Below are 21,694 nucleotides of genomic sequence, written 5' to 3'. Positions count from 1 at the left end.
GGAGATGGAGTTGATGGAGTAGTCATTTTGATTGACGTATGTATGTCTGTGTGGGCGTACGATCGAGGATTGTTAGCTAGGAATTGGTAATTTTGTCATGGGGATAAAGGCTTTGAAGAGGCAAGAGTGATGATGAGATGGTTTCGTTGACTTGAAGTTAGAAAACGGATATAGAAATGGCAATGAGATGCATCCACCTCATGACGCGCGTCACGTCCAGACGTGACGAGGTTGAGTTTCGTGTCGAGCCACGAGGGTCGGGATTATACAGTAGTTATTTAGGCCTTGATCGTGCTTGTTATGTTTGTTGATAAGATATTGTTGCAGTGGGTTCCTATACAAAAGTTGGGCCTGACCGGTAGTGAATGCTGAATATTCATTACGACAGGCTGTCAAACTGACAGCATACATCAGATACTATGGTTTCATTATGACTGCAGAAATTCAATTTACATCATTTTGCTCATCCGTATCATCCAGCACGAACACCGAAATATGCCCAACAGCCCTCAACGACAAGTGCTTTTACCAGTCAGAACCCATGAGACGCCAGCAGTCCGCTATATTCTTTTCTGGAACCAGCCACAGACTAACCACCTACTCAGCCTCTGGTTTGATCTCCTCTTTTACCTCCGGACCCAGATTGACTCTAGATAAAGCCTGTCCGGTGGAATTCAACGAGTCAATGAAGCTTTCTAACAGTCGATCCAACTCCCCAGCTATCGCGTGGTCGTTCGCACCAGCCATGAAGAGCTCAAGCTGAGGCAGAGGAAGCTCGGGGAACAGGATCGGCTCTCCATCGTCAGTGGTGAGCGAAGGAAAATTGGTCCGAGCCGTAGGCAAGGAGTCCGATACGGAGGAACTAGCAGACGGGACGAAGGGGAGGCTGAGGTCGATGCTTTTAGTGGGGATTGCGGTCGGGAAGGGTTCAGACAAAGAGGGATCGTCCGTGTTCTCAGAAGGCTTCTGCCACACGTCATCCGTCTCCTCTTCTTCATCGGGACCAGGGCCGTCCATAATGATGGACTGGTCGTAGTTAGGATACTTGAACGTATTCAGCAACTGGGGATATTCAGGACTTTTTGGGTCCGCGGGCGCCTGGCTGGGTGGTGTGGAAGGTCGATCAAAGCGGAAGGGGTCATAGTCAGTCTCAGATCCATTGGACTCGCCGGATCGAGACGTAGATGGCCGGGAGTCCCCGGGCTCACCAATACTAGAGCGCCGGACTGTGGCTGAAGGCTGACTCTCCACAATCGGTGCCTTCAGTGTATCATACTGGCTAGTATCCGTAAAGCTGTCGCTACTGGCGCCCCCATCATTTGCTGGAGCGGTCATGACGGGGAATGTCCATTCCATAGTTGCTCGTTTATCGGATGTGTCGGGCTCAGCCGGCTTCGTCTCTGGTTCTGGTGGGCTGGCTGGCTCAGCCTCCTCCGTTGGAGGTTGCATGAACACAGGAAACTTCCAGTCCATTGTAGGAGGACGAGGCCCAGTCTGGGGCTGGAATGTCATATCTTCGGAGCCCCGGTTGCTACTCACACCGCTGCTGGACGAACGCGAGCGGCCTTCAACAGAGTTCCGGTGCTGACGCCCACTCGTCCGGTTCGCTCGAATAGTATCCGCATCGGCAAGTTGAAATGGCTGGGCTGAGGTTGCTCCGGCAGCATAGTGTGAAGAATCAAAGGAGCCAATGTCAATATCAATAAATGTCGAGGTGACTGATGATCGATCGGTATCAGTGCGAAGCGGAAGATCTGACGTAGGGGCTTTTGGCTCGATTGGGACGAAGTCATTCTTGGTTTCATACTTGTAGCTTGGCTTGTCTTCATCGAAGAGACCCTCCATCGCTGCAGCTCCCCGACGCACACGCTCGTCAAAGTTTGCTTTGTCCTCCGGCGTCATGTCCTTGTCCGATCCGTCCTCAGATGATTCATGATCCGAGCTAGGCACCGTGGTTGGACTAATTTGATCTTCCATCTCCGCCAGAGAGGCGGCCAGCTGGTCAAGATCAATAACTGAGAAGCGACGCTCAAAACCATCTGTCGTACTGAAGTTCCAGTCCTCTTCATAATCTTGTTTTTTGCCGGGGATTTCTGCTGCAGCAGCACCTCCAGGGTGGAAGAGAGAAATGCGCTGACCACCACGCTGTGACCATTGATAATAGATGCGGACCAGCTCGCTGAGGGACGCAGTAGGATATGCGTCCTCAGTATCAGCAACGTAAGGATGTGTCAATATATCTGCCATACCAGGGCGAGTGACCGGGTTGGATTCCAGGGCAAATGAAACGATGCTCTTAAGACCGTCGCTATATTTATCGGTGTCCAGCTTCGGAGTGTTGCGAGTGATCTGTCTGCCGATCTGCATACGTTCGCGAAGATTCGAATTAGGGGGATTGCCCGTGGCAAATTCGAACAAGGTACAGCCGTAGGCCCAAACATCAATCTATAGCAGTCAGTATTAAAAAGTTTTCTTGAAGGCGTAGATCTCACCTCACTACCGTACTTGTGGGCTTCACCACGAGTCGCAAACATCTCGGGCGGCATCCAGTGTGGTGTCCCAATCCAAGTGGACCGCTTGTCCATCTGAGATTGAAGCACTCCGGCGACACCAAAGTCACAAATTTGCAGCCTTCCCTCCTCGTGAATCAAGATATTGGCAGCTTTAGATAGTCAGTCGCAAGCCCGGTAGCTTTAAGGTAGTTACCTACCTTTGATATCTCTGTGGATGACGCCGGCATCATGAATGGCGCGTAACCCAGCAGCAAGCTCTCGAGCGATAGGGATGATAAACTTTTCCTCAAGCCGGTCGCCGGTTGCTCGCATCTGCAGTAGAATGACGTTAGCACACAGATAGAAAATATGCTTACGAAGGCAGAGAATGGCAAGAGGAATGCACGCACCAAGGTTCTAACACTACCACCAGGGCAGTATTCGCAAACCAGCCACAGTTGTGAGTGGATGGAGATTGCCTCGATTAGTTCGTTAATGTTCCTCGCACCCGCGTCCTTGACCTGCTTCATCACCCTAATTTCGTGGATAAAGTCCTTGATCGACTCATCTCTGAAGTCACGAACAGTTTGATAGTCCACAGAATCAATATCCATCACCTTGATGGCAACGACCTTACTGGAGGGAAGCTGGTGGCCTTTGTAGACGCGTCCGTATGAGCCCTTTCCGATCAACTCCTCGAATTCATAAGGGGGTGTATTTGTTTTGGCTCTGCGGCACATCTCTCGGACAGCAACACCCTGTTCACGAGCAAGCTTTATGGCTTCGGCCTTATGCTTGGAGAGGGCAGCCACCGCCGGGTCCAGAAAGCGCGATCCACGTGAGGGATCCATGGTGGAATCGGAATGCTCTGAGGGTAGCGGATGATCTTGTAAGCCAATGGGGGAATCAACTGGTTGTTGACAGATAGAAGGCTGGCGGGGCCGGATGAAGGTCTCGGGACTAGGATGATTCCCAGTGTCTAAGGGTATAGAGGGCAGAGTAGGTTGGGCACCTGGAGACTCACAATTAAATGCTGGGAAACACTCAGTAGGAGAGACAGGCGTGATGGGAGGACCGAGAGGGTTTCCAGGGGAATGGAAATTCACCGCAGGAAATTGAGGTGGAGTGTGGATGAAGGGTGGAGAGAGGGGGGAGGAAGGATCCCAGTAGTAGCCTGTGGGTATGACTTGAGCTCGATGATGTTCGTAGGAATTGGGGAAGTGGGTGGATAAGGGAGCAATGGCCAGGGGAGGCACGCTGATTAAGAACGGGTCAGCAAGGGTCAATCTTGGTGGTGCCGGTCTTTCCTCTTCTTCCTTGGACCGTCCTGGCCAAAAGAGGTTCTGAAGAGCCGAACCAATCTTGGAGTCCGAGCCTCCAGTACGCGGCGAGTGTCTGTGGAAGTTACGACCAAAAGGGTAAGTGTGCGAACGGAAGAGTCGCCTTCGACGGAGAGAGTCGCCCGCCCTGGTGGCACGTGCTTCAACTGGAGATTGTTCGTCCGGTGTTTTCGAGGTGGGCTTCCTGCCGAAAAATGGCAGTCGTTCTCGCCTACTGCTGCCTGAGCGCTGGTGAGATCGGTAAACCGGTTGCTCACTCGCGCTCTTCTTATGCAACAGGCCCCGCTGCCGACGGTTATTTCCGTCCTCGAACAGACTCTCTTTTGGGCCTATATAATGATCAGCTCTTCCAAACTCGAGTCTGAGTTCGACGGAAACTTACTATTATGCCCGTCTAGGCCCGCTACGCTGCCTTGATAACCCCCCTGGCGATACTCCTGACAGGCTTGGGAACTGCAACTAGATCAGCATTTATAATTAAGCAATTAGGATAATGCAAACCCGTCGACGCGTTTGCAGGGCTCAAACGAGCTAAGACCTGCCATTACCAGGGATCACGCAGAAAACGACGCGACTTTTGAGAGAGAAATAACGAGGAACGAGGAAATCGTCACAGACACGGCTCATCGACGAGTATGACACGACGCAGAAAGACAAGCAGGAGAAGCAAGCGGCAGAAGACGAAGAAATAACAACAGACACGGGAAGTGACCGCCCAATTCACTAACTTACATCCAAGCTAAGAATGGGAGTATCCCAATATAGAACGGATCGGATGCTGCGAGAGGCCCTAGCCGAGCGTCCCGTGTCTCATTCACGGAGCAGGAGGGCGGTTCTCACTGTTAGCTGATTTGCAGGAACCTATAAAACCAGCCAGTGAACTACAAGGTGTTAGCTACATACTGAAACACATCGTGCTGTTCCCGGGGACCTGTGATCCCAAGCACTGCGAAAGCCCACCCAGGACAGGCGCAAACTCACCTCAAATGCTGTGTTGCACTGAAGCCCACAATGACGTGAATATAAGGCGGCGAGAGATGTAAAGAAGAAGAAGACGCTAGTTTAGCGCCAGGCAGAAACCAGTTTTCCAAGGTGCTAGGCAGTCGAGCTCCAGTGAATTCGAGATATTTGATATATGGTGAAGTACACGTGCTAGGACTCTGACCAATCAGATTCACCTTTCGGTACACCCAAGAAGTGACAATCTGCGATATTTGAAAGACTCTCTATATTCACAACCTTGAGTTCACCCGCACAATTCTCTGGCATGAACAGAGAAGCCAGATGCCAAATGCTGGAACAAACGGAATCTTCAATGAAATAATCTGCACGCTGGTTAGCACTGCACCAGCTAGCATCTACAAAACAGAGCACACTATTCAAGCCAAGCAAAATGGAGACAGTGATCACGAATGGCTTCACATGCAGACACAAAACAGCCACTGAGCCCAGGACCCAGCTTGATTAGTTAGGCATCTTGCATCCTAACCGCCTCATACCCATCACGTGACACTAAGAAAGCAAACGCAAGAAATCCAACGAATAGCTGTCCAGCAAGCAATGCGACCATCAAAAGACACAAAACATAACCCTTTATTGCTATCTATAAAGAATCCCAAGACCACTCACCTACAACAAGCACCCAAGAAACCTAGGACCAAGCCAGCTGGTCTACCACAGGACAACGAACAAGAAGCCGGTCGTTCGCCAATGCAGGGGTAATGGAATCAGGGCAACGGAAAACCGAAAGAGAAGAAAGTCTAAGGGGTATCAAGAGCTGGATGGAATAATATCAATAATAAAAAACAAGATACGTCGTCTCTCCTCTCTCGTTAGATAGTTATATCGACAATCTAAGGCAGTCGATGGAGGGTTTTGGGCAAACGTTCGATTAAAGTTCCAGAGCGTTCGTTCGGGATAGTGTCACACTGGTGGGTGGATCAACCGGCGGAATATTGTTTTCACGCGGTTCCGATGGCTTTGGTTTCTACCAATGTGATAAATTAATGCTGCGCAACGAGGAGATATTATGAAGCTTGGGGGGTTTTAAATGCTATTGATTAGAGGAAAATTTTATACAAGTGTCACTCCATTATAATCTTGCTTGTACTAAGGGGGAACTATACTGTGACAAAACAATAATTCAATTTGTTTACTCTATAACCGATTTCACGCTAGGATTAGGATGGGGTTATCTACTTCTTTCGTATATACATCTTCTTGAAGAAGTCAACCGCTCTCTACAAACCAAACTGGACTCTCAGAGAATCACCGAACCGCCGAATAGCTTCAGTAATGCCTTCCGAGCTGGCAGCAGCAAACGTAGCGCGAAAGAACATCTTCTCCTCATTGACTCCAGACGCCTTGAACCAGCTGCCACGAGAGACAAGGACGCCGTTATCGATGGCAGCGAGGAACACTTCCTCTTCAATGGACTCACGAGTCTTGCCGGAAGCCAAGCCAGGGTGTTTCTTCCAATCAACCTCGATCCAGTGCTATCGGTGTGTTAGCTTATCGTCTCACTCGGGAGGTATAGTAGCCATAGTTTACTTACGAACATGCCTGCTGCAGGGGGAATCCACTGAGCAATGTCACGAGGCAGGTACTGTTCACAAGCATGCATCATCGTGTCACGGCGGCCAGTGTACTGCATGCGCAGGTTGATCAGCCAGTCAAGGTATCCAGAGTGACCCCAGTGCTCGTCGAGAAGCTTGTAGAAGATCAACTGAGAGATACCGCTAGGGTTCTGGGCCGAGGTCTCGCAGTTCCGGATGAATCGTTCCACAACCTGATCCGCAGCGACAATCCAGCCAGCACGAGATCCAGGAGAAAGGACCTTGGAGAATGATTCGATGCGAAGGACACGTCCGTCAACATCGAGGCTCAGGTAGGATGGCACAAGGGACTTGAGGAAGTCTTCGTGGGTCGCCGGGGGCGGGACGGGCTCGCTGTCAGCACCAGCGTAGGGCTGCATCTGCAAGAAGTAGTACGGCTCATCCTCCACGATGTACACATCGTGCTTCTGGGCGACCTTGTACACAGCCCTACGCCGCTCTGCGGACTGGGTAGCACCCGTTGGGTTCTGACCAGTGGGGATGGTGTACAGCACGTAAGGCTTGGGACCACCCCGGGCGGCTTCGTCCCAGTTGCTCAGAATCTCATCAAGGGACTCGGGCAAAAGACCCTCACCGTCCATTCTGATCGGCGCCACCTTCAGTCCAAGAGGAAGCGCAGTCTCCTGGGCACTCGCAAAAGTGTACTCTTCCATCAAGATGTAGTCACCGCGGTTGCAAAGCATACGGAGGATCGTGTCCCACGCATACGTGCTACCTGCTGTCAAGCAGCATTGCCAATCGGCATAGGGAGGGTTGTGAATGAGCTAGTAGCGATTAGTTCATGTCACACATGTCAAAACTGGCTTGTATTGCCTCCACATACTTCGGTGTGTTCCGTGACGAACCTAAGCAACTGGGGGGTTCCCGAAGCCTGGCCATAGTTGAGGGCAACCTCCAAGTCTAATCATATGCTTGATTAGTATGCAATATAACGCGCGGGGGCTAGAAGAAATTAACCGTAAAGACTCTTTCCGGTGCGCACGTCACCCTTACTCGCGGTCAGAAGAGCACCGGAATTCTGGATAGCCTCTGGGGTGAAATCAGGGGCGTTGGGGACCTTGACGGAGAGCTGCTCAATGGGAAAGTATTCCGGAGAGGGAAGGCCACCACCCAGAGAGATCAATCCGGGGTTCTTCAGGTACCGCGCAGCACCCTTCAGGGTTGAACTCTAATTAAAGCTTCAGTATCTATGTGCACCGCAACGACGTGTATAGACGGACGAACCTTCCGGGACTTGGATTCGACGGAGAAGATGTCTTGCGAGGGATTAGTGATTGGTTGACACGAAGGCAATGGGACAACTTACGATCCCAGCGTTTCGATTGAGGCTTAGTGAAGCAGTGCTAGACGAAAGAACAGTAAGGTCAGTCGGTCTTTCGCCACGGAATATTGTCGGTTTGTGAAGGCGAGAAAAATAACATACGGGGCTCTTGAACATGTCACTGTTCGTAGCAGGAGCAACACCGGTGGGAATCTTTGCGCTCTTGGCTCTCAAGGCAGGGATGGCATCGACCGTCAATGGGCCGGTTGCGGCAACCGATCCCACCTTGTTTGAGTCATTGTCCACGGCGACGGGAGGGCTCATTCTTGAGACAGGGGTGTGATGAAACGTAGTGAACTTGGTGAATATAGAAAGCAGATGAGTGTATGCACACAGTCCACACGAAATTCAGTGTAGCAAGGTAGACAATTGAGAGAGAAATTCACGATGCAGGCGAACTGATGGCGAAACTCAAGAGGGAGAATCGAGTCACGCAGGGGCGTCCGCTTTTTTCTCCGCTTAAGTGGGCGGACCGGTTCCGCCGGTGATGCATCATTGGGTCGACGGGGACCGGATTCATCCACCACGAGGCACGCAAAAGGGGCGCCATTGCTGATGGAAGGAAGGCAGAAGCAATCAGATGCAATGGAGGAGCTTCACCGCGTTTTCGTTATCTAATATCACTGTAGGATGCCGCAAACTGATGCGATGTGACGCTGTCGTTCACAGGGCGCGGCGGCGGCGATAACGTAATTGTATTCCCGATACAGTCTCCGTATGGTTGGGCCTGCAGCGGTACTAAAGGCAACTTCATTTTAACTGCTTTTCAAGCACAGAGCCAATGGTTGGTATCAGGTAGCTTGGTGGGACATCGAGTAATCGTTATTCTGATCCGACTTGGCCTGAAGAAAATGAGGGGAAAGCTCGAGCAGAAGCAAGGACCAACAACTGCTGCTACCAGACAGACAGCAAGAATGCATGGGAAATTAAATTACCGCTCGGGTGACAACCCCGCGCCTAGATAAGGCTATCGCCGGCATCGGACTTGCTTATCAACCCGATAAGATCTTGGTCTTGTCCCCGAATAGGCAATGGAAACGAACTATCACGACTTCTACTACTGCCTACCCACGAGTTAATGACTAACCTGTGTACACGTCTGACCTGAGGAGATGGAACCACAGCTACTATTACTGGTGTGACAGCCATGCCTGGTATAATGTTCAGAGGAGGGGGATTCACGTGATAAGCCTGCATTTGTTGGGTCTACCCCTCTTTCATATGGTTTCTGGCAGGAGAAAAGCATGAGTCTGTGCTCACCACCAATGAAGAATTACAGGAACACACTATTACCCTGCCAATGTCCCCTCCATAACCAATGCCTCTTGAGCTTAATCAGAAGTCCCGTGAATGTACACAATCTGATGCAAACAGGACGCGGGTTTGTGTAGCTCTGTCTCCATCGGACCACCCACAAACCACCACCAAAGTTTACTGAGCTACATATGTCCTCAGATTACACGATAACATGATCCCGTATCTCTCTTGTTAATCTACGAGCCTCGACAGTTGCGTCAGGAGGAGCTCTACCATCACAATCCCCATATTCCTCTCAGTACGGGATGCTCGGTAGGTGACGGATCCTGGAGCTGGCTCAAGCTGGCTCGAGGTAACTCCTCATGACTTCCTTCAAGGGTACCTTCAGGCTATACATCAGAGCATATTACAACCGTCCTTACAGCTCAACCTGGAAAGAGCGATCTAGCTCTTCGATGAGACGTATCATGGGCTATTGCCCTTCTAGTTTTGGGAACTAAATTTGCTCAAATGTCGGGCGTGGTTTCCCAGCTGGGGACAACGCCAGCTACTATCCCTTGACCAATTCCAATACAGAAGAGGATGTACCATGATCACGCTGAGATCATCGGGATCTTCGTTGTATTCCCCTCCCTGAAGCCATCACAAGCCACTTCCCATCATCCGAGTCTACCCGGGTGAGGCCACAGCTGCCACACCCAAGTCTAGATCAATGTCTCACTAGCGGTGAACTCGGATGAAATAAGTATGACAGGAAGCCCCCTCATGACATTTGCTATACATAACCCTCAACTGAGACCAACTCCAAACAACATTCAATGTTATAGGCGATGAGGCCTTGGAACAGTTACCCGAAAGTCAAATTGGCATCTGGAATCAATAATCCTCTGAAACCCCTCTCCACCACCGCAATTCAAGCTAAGAACCGGCCATCTTAAACCAAATGCTATGGAGGGGAATCTTTGCGGGGAACCTTCTGTCACCGAACATCATGGGAGTATCTACCATGGGTTGAGCCGCGATGCAGCTAGTATATAAACCCCCTCAAACACTCAGCCAGTTGAACAGACGATCATCTCAATCAAAGAGCATCATCTACTCTATACCTAATAACTCAATTTCTATTGACTTTGACACATATCTATTGCATCTCACTAGAAAGCTTGGACAAGTTACCAAAACCTAATAATTCAATATGCGTGGAAAGGTCGCTCTCGAAGAAGCCTTTGAGGTGAAGGGCATGGATGAGGAGATCGATGCCCAGGCAGCCCTCTACATCGCCCCTAAAGATGTTGAACGCTACAAGCGCCAGATAGTGTCCATCACAGACGAACGCTTGCAGCTGTCCGACCAGAACGGCATTGGATACAGCATCCTCTCCCTGACTGTCCCGGGTATCCAGGGCATCACCGACAAGGACAAGGCCGAGAAACGGGCCCGCGATGTAAACAACTACATCCATGACCAGATCAAGGATCACCGAGATAGATTGGGAGCATTTGCAGCTCTGTCAATGCATGATCCCAGACAGGCGGGACATGAGCTTCGCCGCTGCGTGAAGGAGCTTGGCTTCCATGGAGCCTTGCTGAACGATGTTCAACATACCGGGGAGGGAGACGATGATCAGCCTCTGTTCTACGATCAGCCCGACTACGACGAGTTCTGGAGAGTGGCTGTTGAGTTAGATGTCCCGGTCTATCTTCATCCTGCCGCACCCTTGCGGGATACCCAACTCTACAAGCAGACCTACGAGGACCGCAAGTACCTCATCGGACCACCCCAAAGCTACTGCAACGGAGTCGCACTGCACCTAATGGGAATCATCGTCAACGGCGTGTTCGATAGATTCCCCAATTTGAAGGTGATCATCGGACACATGGGCGAGCGCATCCCATTTGACTTCTGGCGGATGGACCACTGGGTCAAGGGCGTGACACGGCCTCTGGCAGAGAAGAACGGAGATACTGTTTGCCAGAAGGAACCGCTCTACTACTTCAAGCGCAACATCTACATCACCACCAGTGGACATTTCAGCACCCAGAACCTGCGCTACCTGTACGAGTGGCTCGGCGATGAGCGAATGATGTTCAGCGTTGACTTCCCTTACGAGCGAATGGAGCATGGCTGCCAGTGGTACGATGATGAGGAGGAGAAGATCAAGGAGGCACTGGGTGGCCGAGACGGATATCTTCGTGTTGGCAGGGACAACGCAAGAAGGTTGTTCAAGCTCAGCAAGTTCAAGGATTGTGATGTTGTTTAGGGAACTCACTGCAACTGGGAAACGATCAATAATGAAAGGCATTTATTTGCTTAATAAGGGGCGTTGCTTTGACCTGAAACTGGTGGGAAACACAAAATGGGTATCGTACTGCTTGCTTTTCGACTAACCGAGAATGACATACAATTTGTTATGTTACTTTCAATGAGCTGAATCTACTTGCTTTTGCTTTTGTATTGATTGAACCTTGATACGTAAGAGCTGTTTAACTACTATACCGTAGACTACCTCTGGTATTCCCTTGAGCTCGATAGTATTGTACTTGAGATGAAAGCCCACCTAAACAAGCATTTTGACTAACATGTCTAAAGGCATGACGAACATTCAAGACATGCTGACCCAATAGTATTCATATCCTCAGTATCGATTACCACTCCCGGGTTGTGGAGCCAATATCTCAATATCAGGCATCTATTCAGATCCTACCAACGTCAGGGCCCTCTTCCAAAAAAGACATCATGTATATAGCTCCACATGTTCTGTCCCTCCAATTATGGAAAACTAAATAGTTAACTACTTACTGCCTCGAGCATCCTTTTCCATCATTGGGATCCAGGATCAAGGAGGCGGGGTGTGGAACAAACCCCTATGTCTATAAGGACTAACAAATCAGTAAATTGCGCGAGGTGCATCCTCCGGACAGAAACCCGAGGCTTCGCAGATCTCCGAGGATTGAAGTCCAAGCGCTGGAAGTCAAGTCCCGGTAACGGAGATTTATTTCCCGTTGGGCGGTCTGATCCAATCAGAAGGGATATTTGGTCGCGTTGTGTGTTATTAATCGAGTTTAGTACTAGGTACTCGGTTGGAGAGGATCGGCGATGTACGAAGAGGTACTTGGTCTAAGGTATTTCTCCGAGGTGATATTTCATTGGGGTTCGGACTATGGAGCAGGCCACTGCCTGTCTACTGCCTGTCTACTGCCTGTCTACTGCCTGTCTACTGCCTGTCTACTGAATGCTACTAGTAGTCTTACTTATCTGGTCAATGTGCATGTGTATCTCGTTGTTCATTGTATTGTATGAGAGTATTTTCTGTCTCTGCTATCTGTCTTGATCGGAGGCGGCATCAGTCTTGCGCAAAAGACTGTATCATGTATCATAATACACATAGAGACGTGACAAGCGTAATGATATGTTAAAGGAAACATCACAGCGAAGGCTTCGCAGCGACATATTTGCCCTTTGTCCCATCAAGTTGCGCCTCCAAGACCGCCGTGGTACCATTCTGCACACTCTTGATAGCCTCAGGTAACAGTTTTTTCAGCTGGGCAACATTAGCAGCCTGGGCACCCCAGAAGGTACCGCCAGATGCAGCTGTCGCGATACCCGGATAGTCTGGAGTCGGGGCGAACGAGATGTTGAGGTCTTCGTTCGTAGCACGGGATCCATCGCCGTTCGGATGGACGAGGAGCATACTGCGCCGAGGGGCATTCCAGCCCTTGTTGTTGAGCACAATGGTAAGGATGGGAATGTTGTAGCGACGAGCAACCCAGTAAACAGACCCTGGAACTGAGAAGAGATAGGTGCCATCGCCGACGATCTGGCAGACGAATTTGCCCTTGTTTGTCCCGCCGTGTTTGGCGTCGGTGGCGAGCTTGATGCCCAGGGCACCGCCGCCGGACCACCCGAGTCCACCACCACCGCAGTTGATCCAGGATTTCGGCAGGGTAGGGGCAATCTGGTCGGCCACGTGAGTAGTGAGAGTTACGGATTCGATGGCCCAGATGGTATCCGATGGGCAGGACTGGCGTAGTTGGCTGATAAGATAGTTGGCATTGAGGGGAGCGATATCCCCGCCGGGAGGTAAGCGGGCGAGGTTGTAGATAGCTTGGCGGGTCTTCTGGAAAACCTCTGCGCGGCGCTTGCCACGAGCACGGTTCTCATCCGACTGGACTGTCTGCTGGATGGAGGGGTTGGAGGCAACGTATTCGTTGAGCTGCTTGAAAGCCGTTGCTGATTCGGCGCGGAAAGTCGCTATCGTGGGAATATAGGCAACAGGAATCTGCTGCTTAAGGGGGTCGACATCGACATGAATGATGCGGGCAGAGTCGGAAGGCTTGCAGAGCGTCGGGATCCAAGGTACGTCACAGTCGGCAACAAGGATGAAGTCGGCAGACTTGATGGCATCATGAACACCAAAACGCATGCCTAGCCACGCAGGATGGTCGCCAGGGAAGCACATGTCACAGCCGCCTGTGTCGAGGACGCGGATGCCCTGGAAGGTGTTGGCAAGAGTGACCAACTCGTGGACACCTCGTACCTCCCGGCCAGAGTAACCGACAATGACCAGGGGGTTCTTCGCAGCTGCGAGCTCTGATGCTATCAACTCAACACCTTCGGTTGGGAGAGCAGATGGGGAGACAGGCGCCCAGTGACTCTGATTGAGAGAGTAAGGAGTGATATCCTCCTCCATGACCTCTCGTGCACCGGCCAGATAGACAGGTCCCTTGGGATCACTCGTAGCGAATTGAAGAGCGCGGTTGACCATCTGCTTGATGTTCTTACCAGATCGGATTTCCGCGGCATATCGGCAGTATTGTGAGACGATCTGCTTCTGGTCGGGAACATCTTGGATCCAGTGGATATATTCTGTGCGCGAACCACGCATTTCCCCTTCAATGGTATACGGGGAGAGACCGGCGAAGATCAAGACGGGGGCTCGGCCACAAGATGCGTTGTGGATAGCAGCAGCGAGCCCCTGGGTACCGACATCGACATGAACAATCACACACTGAGGTTCCCCGGTCAAGCGGGCATAGCCGTCGGCCATAGACAGGGCCACCATCTGCCAAGGAGGCATGCGGGGTTAGTGTCCGGTCGAGATCCACAACGAGATTGCATTGATCGACTCACCTCGTTGGGACAGGTTATGATCTTTGGGAAGGCATCGGGCTTTTCTTTCTGGCCCTTGACCATAGCCTCGAGGATAGAGGGGTGGTCAGAGCCAAGGTTGACAAAGACATGGGAGACCCCAGCCTGGAAGGTTAGCTTGACCGACGTTCTATTGTGGATGGGGACAGTACCTCCCAGAGTGCCTCGAAGAAGGCAAAGGATGCTGTGTAGACCCTGAAGACCGTCAATGAATATGAAACAAGCAAGTAAGGCCAATTGCGAAGTCGTAGTGACTCACATGGTCGCAATCGATCAACAACGGTAATCTATGGGTGCGCAATTGAGATAGACTGGAGTTGACCGAGAGCAATGCGGAGTAAAAGAAGGGGGATACAGAAACTCGGGAATAGATTGATAAAGCCGGCTTAATAAAGGACAAGGCTCGGGGGCAAGTCCGAACTGGTGAGGAGAAACTGCAGTTTAACACCGAGGTTAACTAACGGCTTTCACTGAGTAATCACCCAACGGGGTAAGTAGTTCGTCAATAAGGTTGGCACGAGGAGGTGGAACCCATACTTGAGCTGCAAGGTGCAATCATGGTGCGAAGCTGGGAATTTAGGGTGGAGGTGGTCATCCTTCGACTATGTGCCGGAAGCCGATCACCAGCAACAACAATAATGGGATCAAAAATGCCCAGTATCACGAGTATTCGATCAGCCCTACTTTGCCCAGTTCTCTCCGACAGGAGCTTGTTCCAGAGCCAAGCTGGTAGTTGGTGGATCCATCCACCGATTAATCTTACTAGAACAGTTCCACCTGCTCATCTGCCAGTTTCTCAATTGATTATCACTGGTTATCATCAGCCCGCATGACGTCGTGGCCGCGTCCCTCGCCAGTTGCTTGCGGTTTTCAAGGGATGCGCCCACCACATCATTTATAGTAATGGCCCCAATTAATAGTTATATTATCCCATGGCCATCCAGAATCTGAATGCTGACCGGTAAATAACCCCCAAATACGTCATCTCGTAGGCAGGCAGCCATCCTTTCATATTAATATTATTATTAATAGTCATGGTCGCGCCAGTGGCCTGGGGTCCCGCCAGCGAATCCACCTGGATACCCCTTTTTAAACTCGTCAGCGCCGTGTATTCTCTGAGTTTGGCTTCGTTTATTTTCTGGTTTCTTCGTCAGCCCAAAAGTGCCAATCAAGTGCGAACCACCATGCTCTCCGACACTGTGTATGAGCTCTGTCATGACGAGAAGACCGTCACTTCAGAGCTTTTGCAGGATCCATCGCAATCGCCCACTAAGCTATTCCAGAAGTTGTATCATGATCGGAAGTCAAAGTCACACAAATCTGACTCGAACGAGTCGGTCGACCAGGACGATCATGAACTGCGAAAGGTTCTGCAGTGTGGAAACTGGGGCAGCACTCAACCCAGCGACCTTTTCTTGAAGGTAATTAACCAGCCAATACTATCACTTTCTTCCTTGGAGAGACATACCTGACAGGAATCAGATCTACCACGATGCGCTTTGCGCATTAGAAAAGAATCCCATGTCCGGGGTAGTCTCCCCGCCACTGATGGGCAGCCACGGCGTAGTCCCTCTGACTATCATCGCCCCATTGCCAGACCTCTGTCGCCATATGGCCAATTGCATTGTACGAGCTGAGAAGGAAGTGTTTCTGGCGACGAATTTCTGGATTCATTCGGATGCCTCCACGCTGGTAACCAATGCATTCCGAGAGCTATCCCGACGAGCCGGCGAACGTGGGACAAAAGTAATTGTCAAGATGGTCTACGATCGTGGAGATCCGCAGCAGCTGTTTGAGAACCACCTACCAGTGCCGGAGAAGAAATATACCAGCGAAAAGGTGCAGCTTCCTGCAGCTCATGAGATCCCCAACATCGATCTGCAGGTCGTCAATTACCACCGACCTATCTTCGGGACCTTTCACGCCAAGTTCATGGTAATCGATCGGCGAATTGGACTGCTGCAGAGCAGTAACGTGCAGGATAACGACAACCTGGAGATGATGATTCATGTCGAGGGACCCATTGTGGATGGGTTGTATGATACGGCGTTGATTTCGTGGGGTCGTTCTCTCGAACCCCCACTGCCCATGCTGGACTCGCCCGCCACGGGGGCTCCGATCCCTTGTCACGCCTCGCAGCAGCCAGACTATGATGCTCCAGACCCGGGGCCTCTCCCAGAACTTACTGTCGACGAACATCACTATGACCCGGATATTCGGGCTGAGGCCCAGCGCATGAACGGTTTGCTGTTACCACGGGAGGGAGAGACTAGAACGCAGGCTGTGACTCGTCGCTTAAGTATGCATGCACCGCAACCACTAGCGTTACAGATCCATGCAGGGCCAGAAAAGAAACTAATCTCTAATGAATAGATACCACGATCCAAACTGACATGTCTGCCGACGCCCCCGAAAGCGACCAAGAACTCATCATGCAGCCCTACGTCGTCCTCCCACCACACGATCCCTTCCCCATGGCCGTCATCAACCGGGAACCCTGGGGCGCCCCCAACCACAGCAGCATCCACACACCACAAAACAGCAGCTTTCTCGCAGCAATCAACAACGCGCAAGAATCCATCTTCATTCAAACGCCCAACATGAACGCCGAGCCCATCGTCCAGGCTCTGATCGAGGCCGTCAAAACCCGCGACGTCACCGTCACATGCTACTTGTGTCTGGGGTACAACGACGCCGGCGAATTACTGCCGTTCCAGAATGGGACGAACGAGATGGTTGCGCATCGAATGTACAAGGCGCTAGATACAGACGAGCAGCGATTCCGTCTGCGGATTTTTAATTATGTGGCGAAGGATCAAGTCCGGCCAATTCATAATAAGTTTAAGCGGAGGAGTTGTCATATTAAGCTGATGATTGTTGATGAGAAGGTTGCTATTCAAGGTATCTCCCACTCTACACTCCATATAAAGTGATGTGAAATCTGACAAGATGCAGGTAATGGAAACCTCGACACCCAATCCTTCTACCACAGCCAGGAGGTAAACCTCCTGCTGGACTCCCCACTTGTCTGCCGTGCCTGGCGTGAAGCCATCGATCGGAACCAAAACACGGCGTACTACGGCGGCGTCAGCCCAGAAGACGGCTGCTGGCATGATCCAACGACCAATGATCTCCCCGTGGGATCGATTGGCGTTGACCCGGGACACTTTAGCTGGGCACGGGGAGCAGTAGGAGCGGTGCAGAGGGTCAGAGGGGCGGGTGGTTTTTAGTATAGTTATATACTTGTTTGGCCTTTTGGATGATTTTGCCCATTATCTACTAGCGATATGTTGGACATGTACGACTATAGCATAGTGTTAGCTTGTTTGGATAGTAGTCATACAGTTGGATAAATACTATACCTTCCCTAGATCCATATTCCGTCCCCAGTAAGTTCTATCATTACTTAGCATCATAACCACCACCCAAAATGAATGAACCCAAGCAACCACAAGAACCAGTATACGACCTCCCCCTCCGCGACATAACAACCTACACCCACTCCCCCACCACTTCTACCATCCACCCCACCGCAGCCCGAACCGCCCTCCTCGACGCCCTCTCCTGCGCCATCGAAACCGCCTCGAAATCCCCCTCCGCACGAGCCCTCCTCGGCCCCATCATCCCCAGCACCACCGTCCCCCATGGATTCCCAGTCCCGGGTACCTCTCACACCGTAGACCCAGTAAAGGGTACCTTCGACCTAGGCGTCCTAATCCGCTACCTGGACCACAACGATGCGAGTTGGGGGATGGAATGGGGTCATCCTTCTGGTAGATACTTCCCTTACCTCTTGTTCCTCACCCCCAGTTACCTAAATGAACAGACAACATCGCCGCCCTCCTCGCGACAGCAGACTACCTAAGCCGCCACCCCAAATATTTCAATGAACCGAAACCAACAATCTCCACCCTGCTCTCTGCAATAACCAAATCCTACGAGATCCAAACACACTACCAAGCGCTCAACGCCTTCCACGCACACAACCTCGACCACGTCATTCTCGTCGAGTTGGCCTCGGCGGCAGTTTGCTCGTGGATGATGGGCCATTCTGCTACACAGACGCAGAGTATTCTATCCCATGTGTGGATGGACGCGGGACCGAGTCGTCTGTATCGTACACATCCGTGCACTGTGCCTCGCAAGGGATGGGCGGCTGCTGATGCGGCGGCGAGGGCGGTTGCGTTGGTGTTCAGGGCGGATAGGGAGGGGAGTGAGGAGGCGATGAGGGGTGTGGGGAGTGTATTGAGGCATAAGGGGGGCGGGTTCAGGGATGGGAGGTTTGGGGGGAGGGAGTTTGAGTTTGTAGGTAAGCTTGGGGAAATGGAAAGGAGGGGGGTGGAAGGGGTGATGTATAAGATTATGCCGGTGGAGGGGCATGGGTGTGCGGCTGTGGAGGCGGTTTTGGGACAGATGGTGAAAGAGCCGGGGGTGGTGTGGGAGGATGTGGAGGAGGTGGTGGTGAGGGTACCTTGGGCGGCGAAATATATTATTTCTAGGGCGGGGAGGGATGAGTTGAAGTGTGCGGCGGAGAGGGATCATTGTTTGGAGTGGGTTGTTGCGGTTGCGATGGTCAAGGGGAGGGCGATTGAGGTGGAGGATTATGAGGATGAGGGGGGCTGGGTGGGGGATGAGAGGGTGGAGGAGTTGAGAGGGAGGATTGTGGTGAAGGAGGATGAGGAGCTGACGAGGGATTATTTGGATATTGGGAAGAGGAGTATTGCTGCTGGGGTGGTGGTGAGGTTGAAGGATGGGCGGGTGTTGGAGGAGGTGTTGGTGGAGTTTCCGGTTGGGCATGTGAGGAATCCGAGGACGGGGGAGGAGGTTAGGAGGAAGTTTGTGAGGAATATGCGGTTGATGTTTACGGAGGAGGAGGTTCAGAGGATTTTGGAGGTGGTGGAGAGGGATGATGCTAGGGTTTGTGAGTTGGTGGATTTGCTTGCGATGTCAGACACACATCTATGAGCAGTAGATGAGATTTTGGGATGGGGAATGAGAAATAGTAAGTGGTATTAGATTGGTTCCGGCCCTCGTTAGATTAGTGGTATATCAATGTTGCGGTACACAAGATGGCATGGCCACTCCCTGGAGCGTCAAGTATACATCTGTTCCCCATCCCCATAAGCTCTGCACCGCAATGCTCCCTCCAAAATACTCTGCATATGCCCGGCTCAATGGCAGCCCATACCCCAGTCCGGCAATGCTGCTCAAATGGCCCCCGCTGCCGGATATCGTGTTCAGCGCGTCCATGCTGCCATTCTCCGACCCGTTCATACCATAGTCAGAGAAGGTAGTGAAGCTGTAGGACCAGATATTCGGCAGCACCTCCGGAGGGATACCTCCACCCCGGTCTCGGATGCGGATCGTGATGCTCTGCTGCGACGGCGACCAACACTTGATTGACTCGTTCGCATCCGCCGTTCCCACCACGGTGTCCATGTGAAATCCAGTATCCGAATCGGAGTGACTCCACTTCTCCTTCGCCTTCGGGTCATGTACCGGACTGGCAGGAACATCAGGTGCCGCCGCTATGGTCACCTCAATGGGCTCATTCCCATTCCCGGACTCAATAACCGCCCGGAAAGCATTTTTCAGCAACTCCGTAAGAATATACTCCACGTGGACCGGCACATGTGCGAAAGAAGCGTCCGGCTGTCCACCAATGTTCAACCGCGGACGGACCCCATACTTCAGCTCGCAGATCTCGCCCACAAAGTCCTCGCACGACTTGACTATGCGGGCGGGTTGCAGCGCGGTATCAATGACTCCGATGTAATTTGATGGTGCAGCATCCTTCGGTGTCTCTTGTTGTTCAGATGGATCGTCGCGGACCGGCTGCGAGGCAAAGTGCAGCGCCAAGTGTTGCTCTGCTATGAGCCGTGTGCCGATTCTGGCGCGCAGGTGCGTGTCCAGGAACCGTGTCACTTCAGTGGGATCGATGTATCGGCGACATTCGAGAAAGCCGCGGGCAAGAATGGGAATGGTGTTCGTATGCGTATGCACGAGATCGGCAAGTACTTCAGCGAATTGGTTCTCCTCTTCCAGCGTCGTGACCTGGCGTTGCTGATATGGCAGGAGGGTCGAGAGCGAGTGTAGGTAGTTGTTATAGATCTTGGAGACATGCGGATTCGATACGACGATGAAAGGGAGGTTGCGGAGAGCCTCGATACGAGACGCTAGGCGGGCCGGAAGAAGGGAGAGCGTGAAGTTGGCCGAGGCCAGGAGGGCATCTTTGCACAGGGGCGGACGCCCATGTCTATTCAAATTAGCAATTATCCCTATCTCGAGGAGTGTATAGCGCATGCTGCATACTTGAGCAGATCTGCTAGAGTCAATGGTCGGCGACGACTGGCGGCGAGACGGGCAACTTCATCATTGGCGCCGTAGGCAAACGCGTGCCGAGGGGATGTAGTCGTCTGCACGAGGGGTGACGAAGAAAAGGACCTTGCTGGAAAGGTTGCGAAACAATGATATCGAAGGCTAGCACCCCGAGACGCAGTCTGCAGGGCTCGTCTTACCGCCATGGTAGAAGTTGGCCATGGCGACTTGCAAGACACAGCAGTCGATGACCTCACAAGCCGGACTCCGTGGGGGATCCGTCTCACGTGCTGCCGCAGAACTCGCCAGTTGACTCACCCATACAAATCAATATTCACCAAGAATATATGAAATGTAGCCATTTGTGATGCAACGTAGTTATCTGCATGCACTCTTCAGCCACATTAACTGTATTTCTGTTAACCCCTGTCTGCATAGACATCATCGATCCTGCACTGCACCCAATGAAGTAGTGTGCACTGGTTGGTCCCTACTAGTCCGAGACCCCTCGGTCCCCTTATCAGGGCGTGAGATCGACCCCCGCAGGTGCCTAACTCTTACTTACTTCTTACTACTAGCCGCAGAGTATAAATAAACCCTCCCCTGTCCCACATCGGGCAACTCATCTTACATCTTTCATCAACATTTTTAGGTCAAAGGTTTACAGATTCTCTTCTCACTCAAGAACTACTTCTCTTTGTCAAAACAAATATACCGCCAACATGCCTCACCAGTACATGGTTCGTTTGTTATCCTGTCCCGTCCCACTCCCGTCCCTGGCTGAATGCTAACGAATTTCATGATTTGCAGGTCAGCCTCAAGAAGGAGTCTCCCCCTGAGGAGCTCGAGAAGTGAGATATACCACAGTTCACTCAGAAAAAGCTTGGGTCTAATACTTGTGTGTAGGGCCAAGAAGACCGCCACCGACAACGGAGGCAAGATCGTGAAGGAATTTGCTCTGGTCAAGGGTTTCGTGTATGAACATCTTCCCCACTGTCAAGCTTACTATCTTTTGCATACCCAACTAAATATTGATCAAAAAGTGTCCAATACGACGATGAGCAAGTCTCCACCCTCCAGTCCTCCGACCACATCCACGTCGAGAAAGACAGCGAAGTCTCGATCCAGTAAACAAAGGTTATTAGAAGAGAATTAGTCCGGCCGTATGACTACTTTGCGGGAGCTTAGATTACTTCTATGGTC

The 21,694-nt window shown here is 51.6% G+C and overlaps 8 protein-coding genes across 8 annotated transcripts; 4 read left to right on the top strand and 4 right to left on the bottom strand.

Moving 5' to 3' along the window:
- Positions 1-426: 426 nt before the first annotated feature.
- On the bottom strand, positions 427-4,377 carry BO87DRAFT_355438 (putative serine/threonine protein kinase; the record flags this gene model as incomplete). The annotated part of the gene is made up of 6 exons (XM_025621335.1): positions 427-2,445; positions 2,493-2,662; positions 2,711-2,825; positions 2,903-4,161; positions 4,215-4,285; positions 4,334-4,377. The coding sequence occupies 6 exons, from the start codon at positions 4,375-4,377 to the stop codon at positions 598-600; spliced, it is 3,507 nt and encodes a 1,168-aa protein (XP_025481496.1). The 3' UTR covers positions 427-597.
- Positions 4,378-5,957: 1,580 nt separating this feature from the next.
- On the bottom strand, positions 5,958-8,378 carry BO87DRAFT_375028 (aminotransferase-like domain-containing protein). Its single transcript, XM_025622929.1, has 7 exons — positions 7,871-8,378; positions 7,754-7,790; positions 7,672-7,703; positions 7,405-7,615; positions 7,271-7,347; positions 6,387-7,211; positions 5,958-6,327 (listed from the first exon to the last, which is right to left on the bottom strand). Exons 1-7 carry the CDS (start codon positions 8,030-8,032, stop codon positions 6,073-6,075), a joined length of 1,599 nt encoding a protein of 532 aa, XP_025481495.1. The 5' UTR covers positions 8,033-8,378; the 3' UTR covers positions 5,958-6,072.
- A 1,842-nt stretch (positions 8,379-10,220) lies between these two features.
- BO87DRAFT_385098 (amidohydrolase family protein) lies at positions 10,221-11,285 on the top strand (the record flags this gene model as incomplete). The annotated part of the gene is made up of 1 exon (XM_025624708.1): positions 10,221-11,285. The coding sequence occupies one exon, from the start codon at positions 10,221-10,223 to the stop codon at positions 11,283-11,285; it is 1,065 nt and encodes a 354-aa protein (XP_025481494.1).
- Positions 11,286-12,449: 1,164 nt separating this feature from the next.
- BO87DRAFT_405471 (putative thiamine pyrophosphate enzyme) lies at positions 12,450-14,994 on the bottom strand (the record flags this gene model as incomplete). The annotated part of the gene is made up of 4 exons (XM_025625935.1): positions 12,450-14,087; positions 14,156-14,368; positions 14,433-14,575; positions 14,937-14,994. The coding sequence occupies 4 exons, from the start codon at positions 14,992-14,994 to the stop codon at positions 12,450-12,452; spliced, it is 2,052 nt and encodes a 683-aa protein (XP_025481493.1).
- A 235-nt stretch (positions 14,995-15,229) lies between these two features.
- On the top strand, positions 15,230-17,522 carry BO87DRAFT_355429 (IQ calmodulin-binding motif protein). The gene is made up of 4 exons (XM_025621334.1): positions 15,230-15,594; positions 15,656-16,472; positions 16,547-17,074; positions 17,129-17,522. Exons 1-4 carry the CDS (start codon positions 15,358-15,360, stop codon positions 17,401-17,403), a joined length of 1,857 nt encoding a protein of 618 aa, XP_025481492.1. The 5' UTR covers positions 15,230-15,357; the 3' UTR covers positions 17,404-17,522.
- An 81-nt stretch (positions 17,523-17,603) lies between these two features.
- BO87DRAFT_355427 (putative 2-methylcitrate dehydratase (PrpD)) lies at positions 17,604-19,138 on the top strand (the record flags this gene model as incomplete). Its single annotated transcript, XM_025621333.1, has 2 exons — positions 17,604-17,946; positions 18,000-19,138. The coding sequence occupies 2 exons, from the start codon at positions 17,604-17,606 to the stop codon at positions 19,136-19,138; spliced, it is 1,482 nt and encodes a 493-aa protein (XP_025481491.1).
- A 44-nt stretch (positions 19,139-19,182) lies between these two features.
- On the bottom strand, positions 19,183-20,828 carry BO87DRAFT_375024 (alpha-ketoacid dehydrogenase kinase family protein). The gene is made up of 2 exons (XM_025622928.1): positions 20,486-20,828; positions 19,183-20,429 (listed from the first exon to the last, which is right to left on the bottom strand). The coding sequence occupies exons 1-2, from the start codon at positions 20,695-20,697 to the stop codon at positions 19,223-19,225; spliced, it is 1,419 nt and encodes a 472-aa protein (XP_025481490.1). The 5' UTR covers positions 20,698-20,828; the 3' UTR covers positions 19,183-19,222.
- Positions 20,829-20,901: 73 nt separating this feature from the next.
- On the top strand, positions 20,902-21,622 carry BO87DRAFT_457601 (uncharacterized protein; the record flags this gene model as incomplete). Its single annotated transcript, XM_025628816.1, has 4 exons — positions 20,902-21,231; positions 21,302-21,342; positions 21,398-21,466; positions 21,535-21,622. The coding sequence occupies exons 1-4, from the start codon at positions 21,214-21,216 to the stop codon at positions 21,620-21,622; spliced, it is 216 nt and encodes a 71-aa protein (XP_025481489.1). The 5' UTR covers positions 20,902-21,213.
- Between the last annotated feature and the right edge of the window lie 72 nt (positions 21,623-21,694).

The sequence above is a fragment of the Aspergillus neoniger genome (genome assembly GCF_003184625.1).
Source record: "Aspergillus neoniger CBS 115656 unplaced genomic scaffold BO87scaffold_10, whole genome shotgun sequence".
NCBI lineage: Eukaryota > Fungi > Ascomycota > Eurotiomycetes > Eurotiales > Aspergillaceae > Aspergillus > Aspergillus neoniger.
The sequence above is the reverse complement of the archived record's forward strand: the minus strand, read 5'-3'. Positions and strand labels throughout refer to the sequence as shown.

What these genes read in the sequence shown, in the direction of transcription:
- BO87DRAFT_375024 (XM_025622928.1), bottom strand. Translation starts at nt 20,697, where the DNA reads ATGGCGGTAAGACGAGCCCTGCAGACTGCGTCTCGGGGTGCTAGCCTT. An exon ending in ACTCTAGCAGATCTGCTCAA is followed by an intron (nt 20,430 to 20,485) that starts GTATGCAGCATG and finishes TAATTTGAATAG; the next exon opens with ACATGGGCGTCCGCCCCTGT.
- BO87DRAFT_355429 (XM_025621334.1), top strand. Translation starts at nt 15,358, where the DNA reads ATGCTCTCCGACACTGTGTATGAGCTCTGTCATGACGAGAAGACCGTC. An exon ending in CCAGCGACCTTTTCTTGAAG is followed by an intron (nt 15,595 to 15,655) that starts GTAATTAACCAG and finishes GACAGGAATCAG; the next exon opens with ATCTACCACGATGCGCTTTG. An exon ending in TGAGAAGGTTGCTATTCAAG is followed by an intron (nt 17,075 to 17,128) that starts GTATCTCCCACT and finishes GACAAGATGCAG; the next exon opens with GTAATGGAAACCTCGACACC.
- BO87DRAFT_375028 (XM_025622929.1), bottom strand. Translation starts at nt 8,032, where the DNA reads ATGAGCCCTCCCGTCGCCGTGGACAATGACTCAAACAAGGTGGGATCG. An exon ending in TCAATCGAAACGCTGGGATC is followed by an intron (nt 7,704 to 7,753) that starts GTAAGTTGTCCC and finishes ATCCCTCGCAAG; the next exon opens with ACATCTTCTCCGTCGAATCC. An exon ending in TCGAATCCAAGTCCCGGAAG is followed by an intron (nt 7,616 to 7,671) that starts GTTCGTCCGTCT and finishes AGCTTTAATTAG; the next exon opens with AGTTCAACCCTGAAGGGTGC.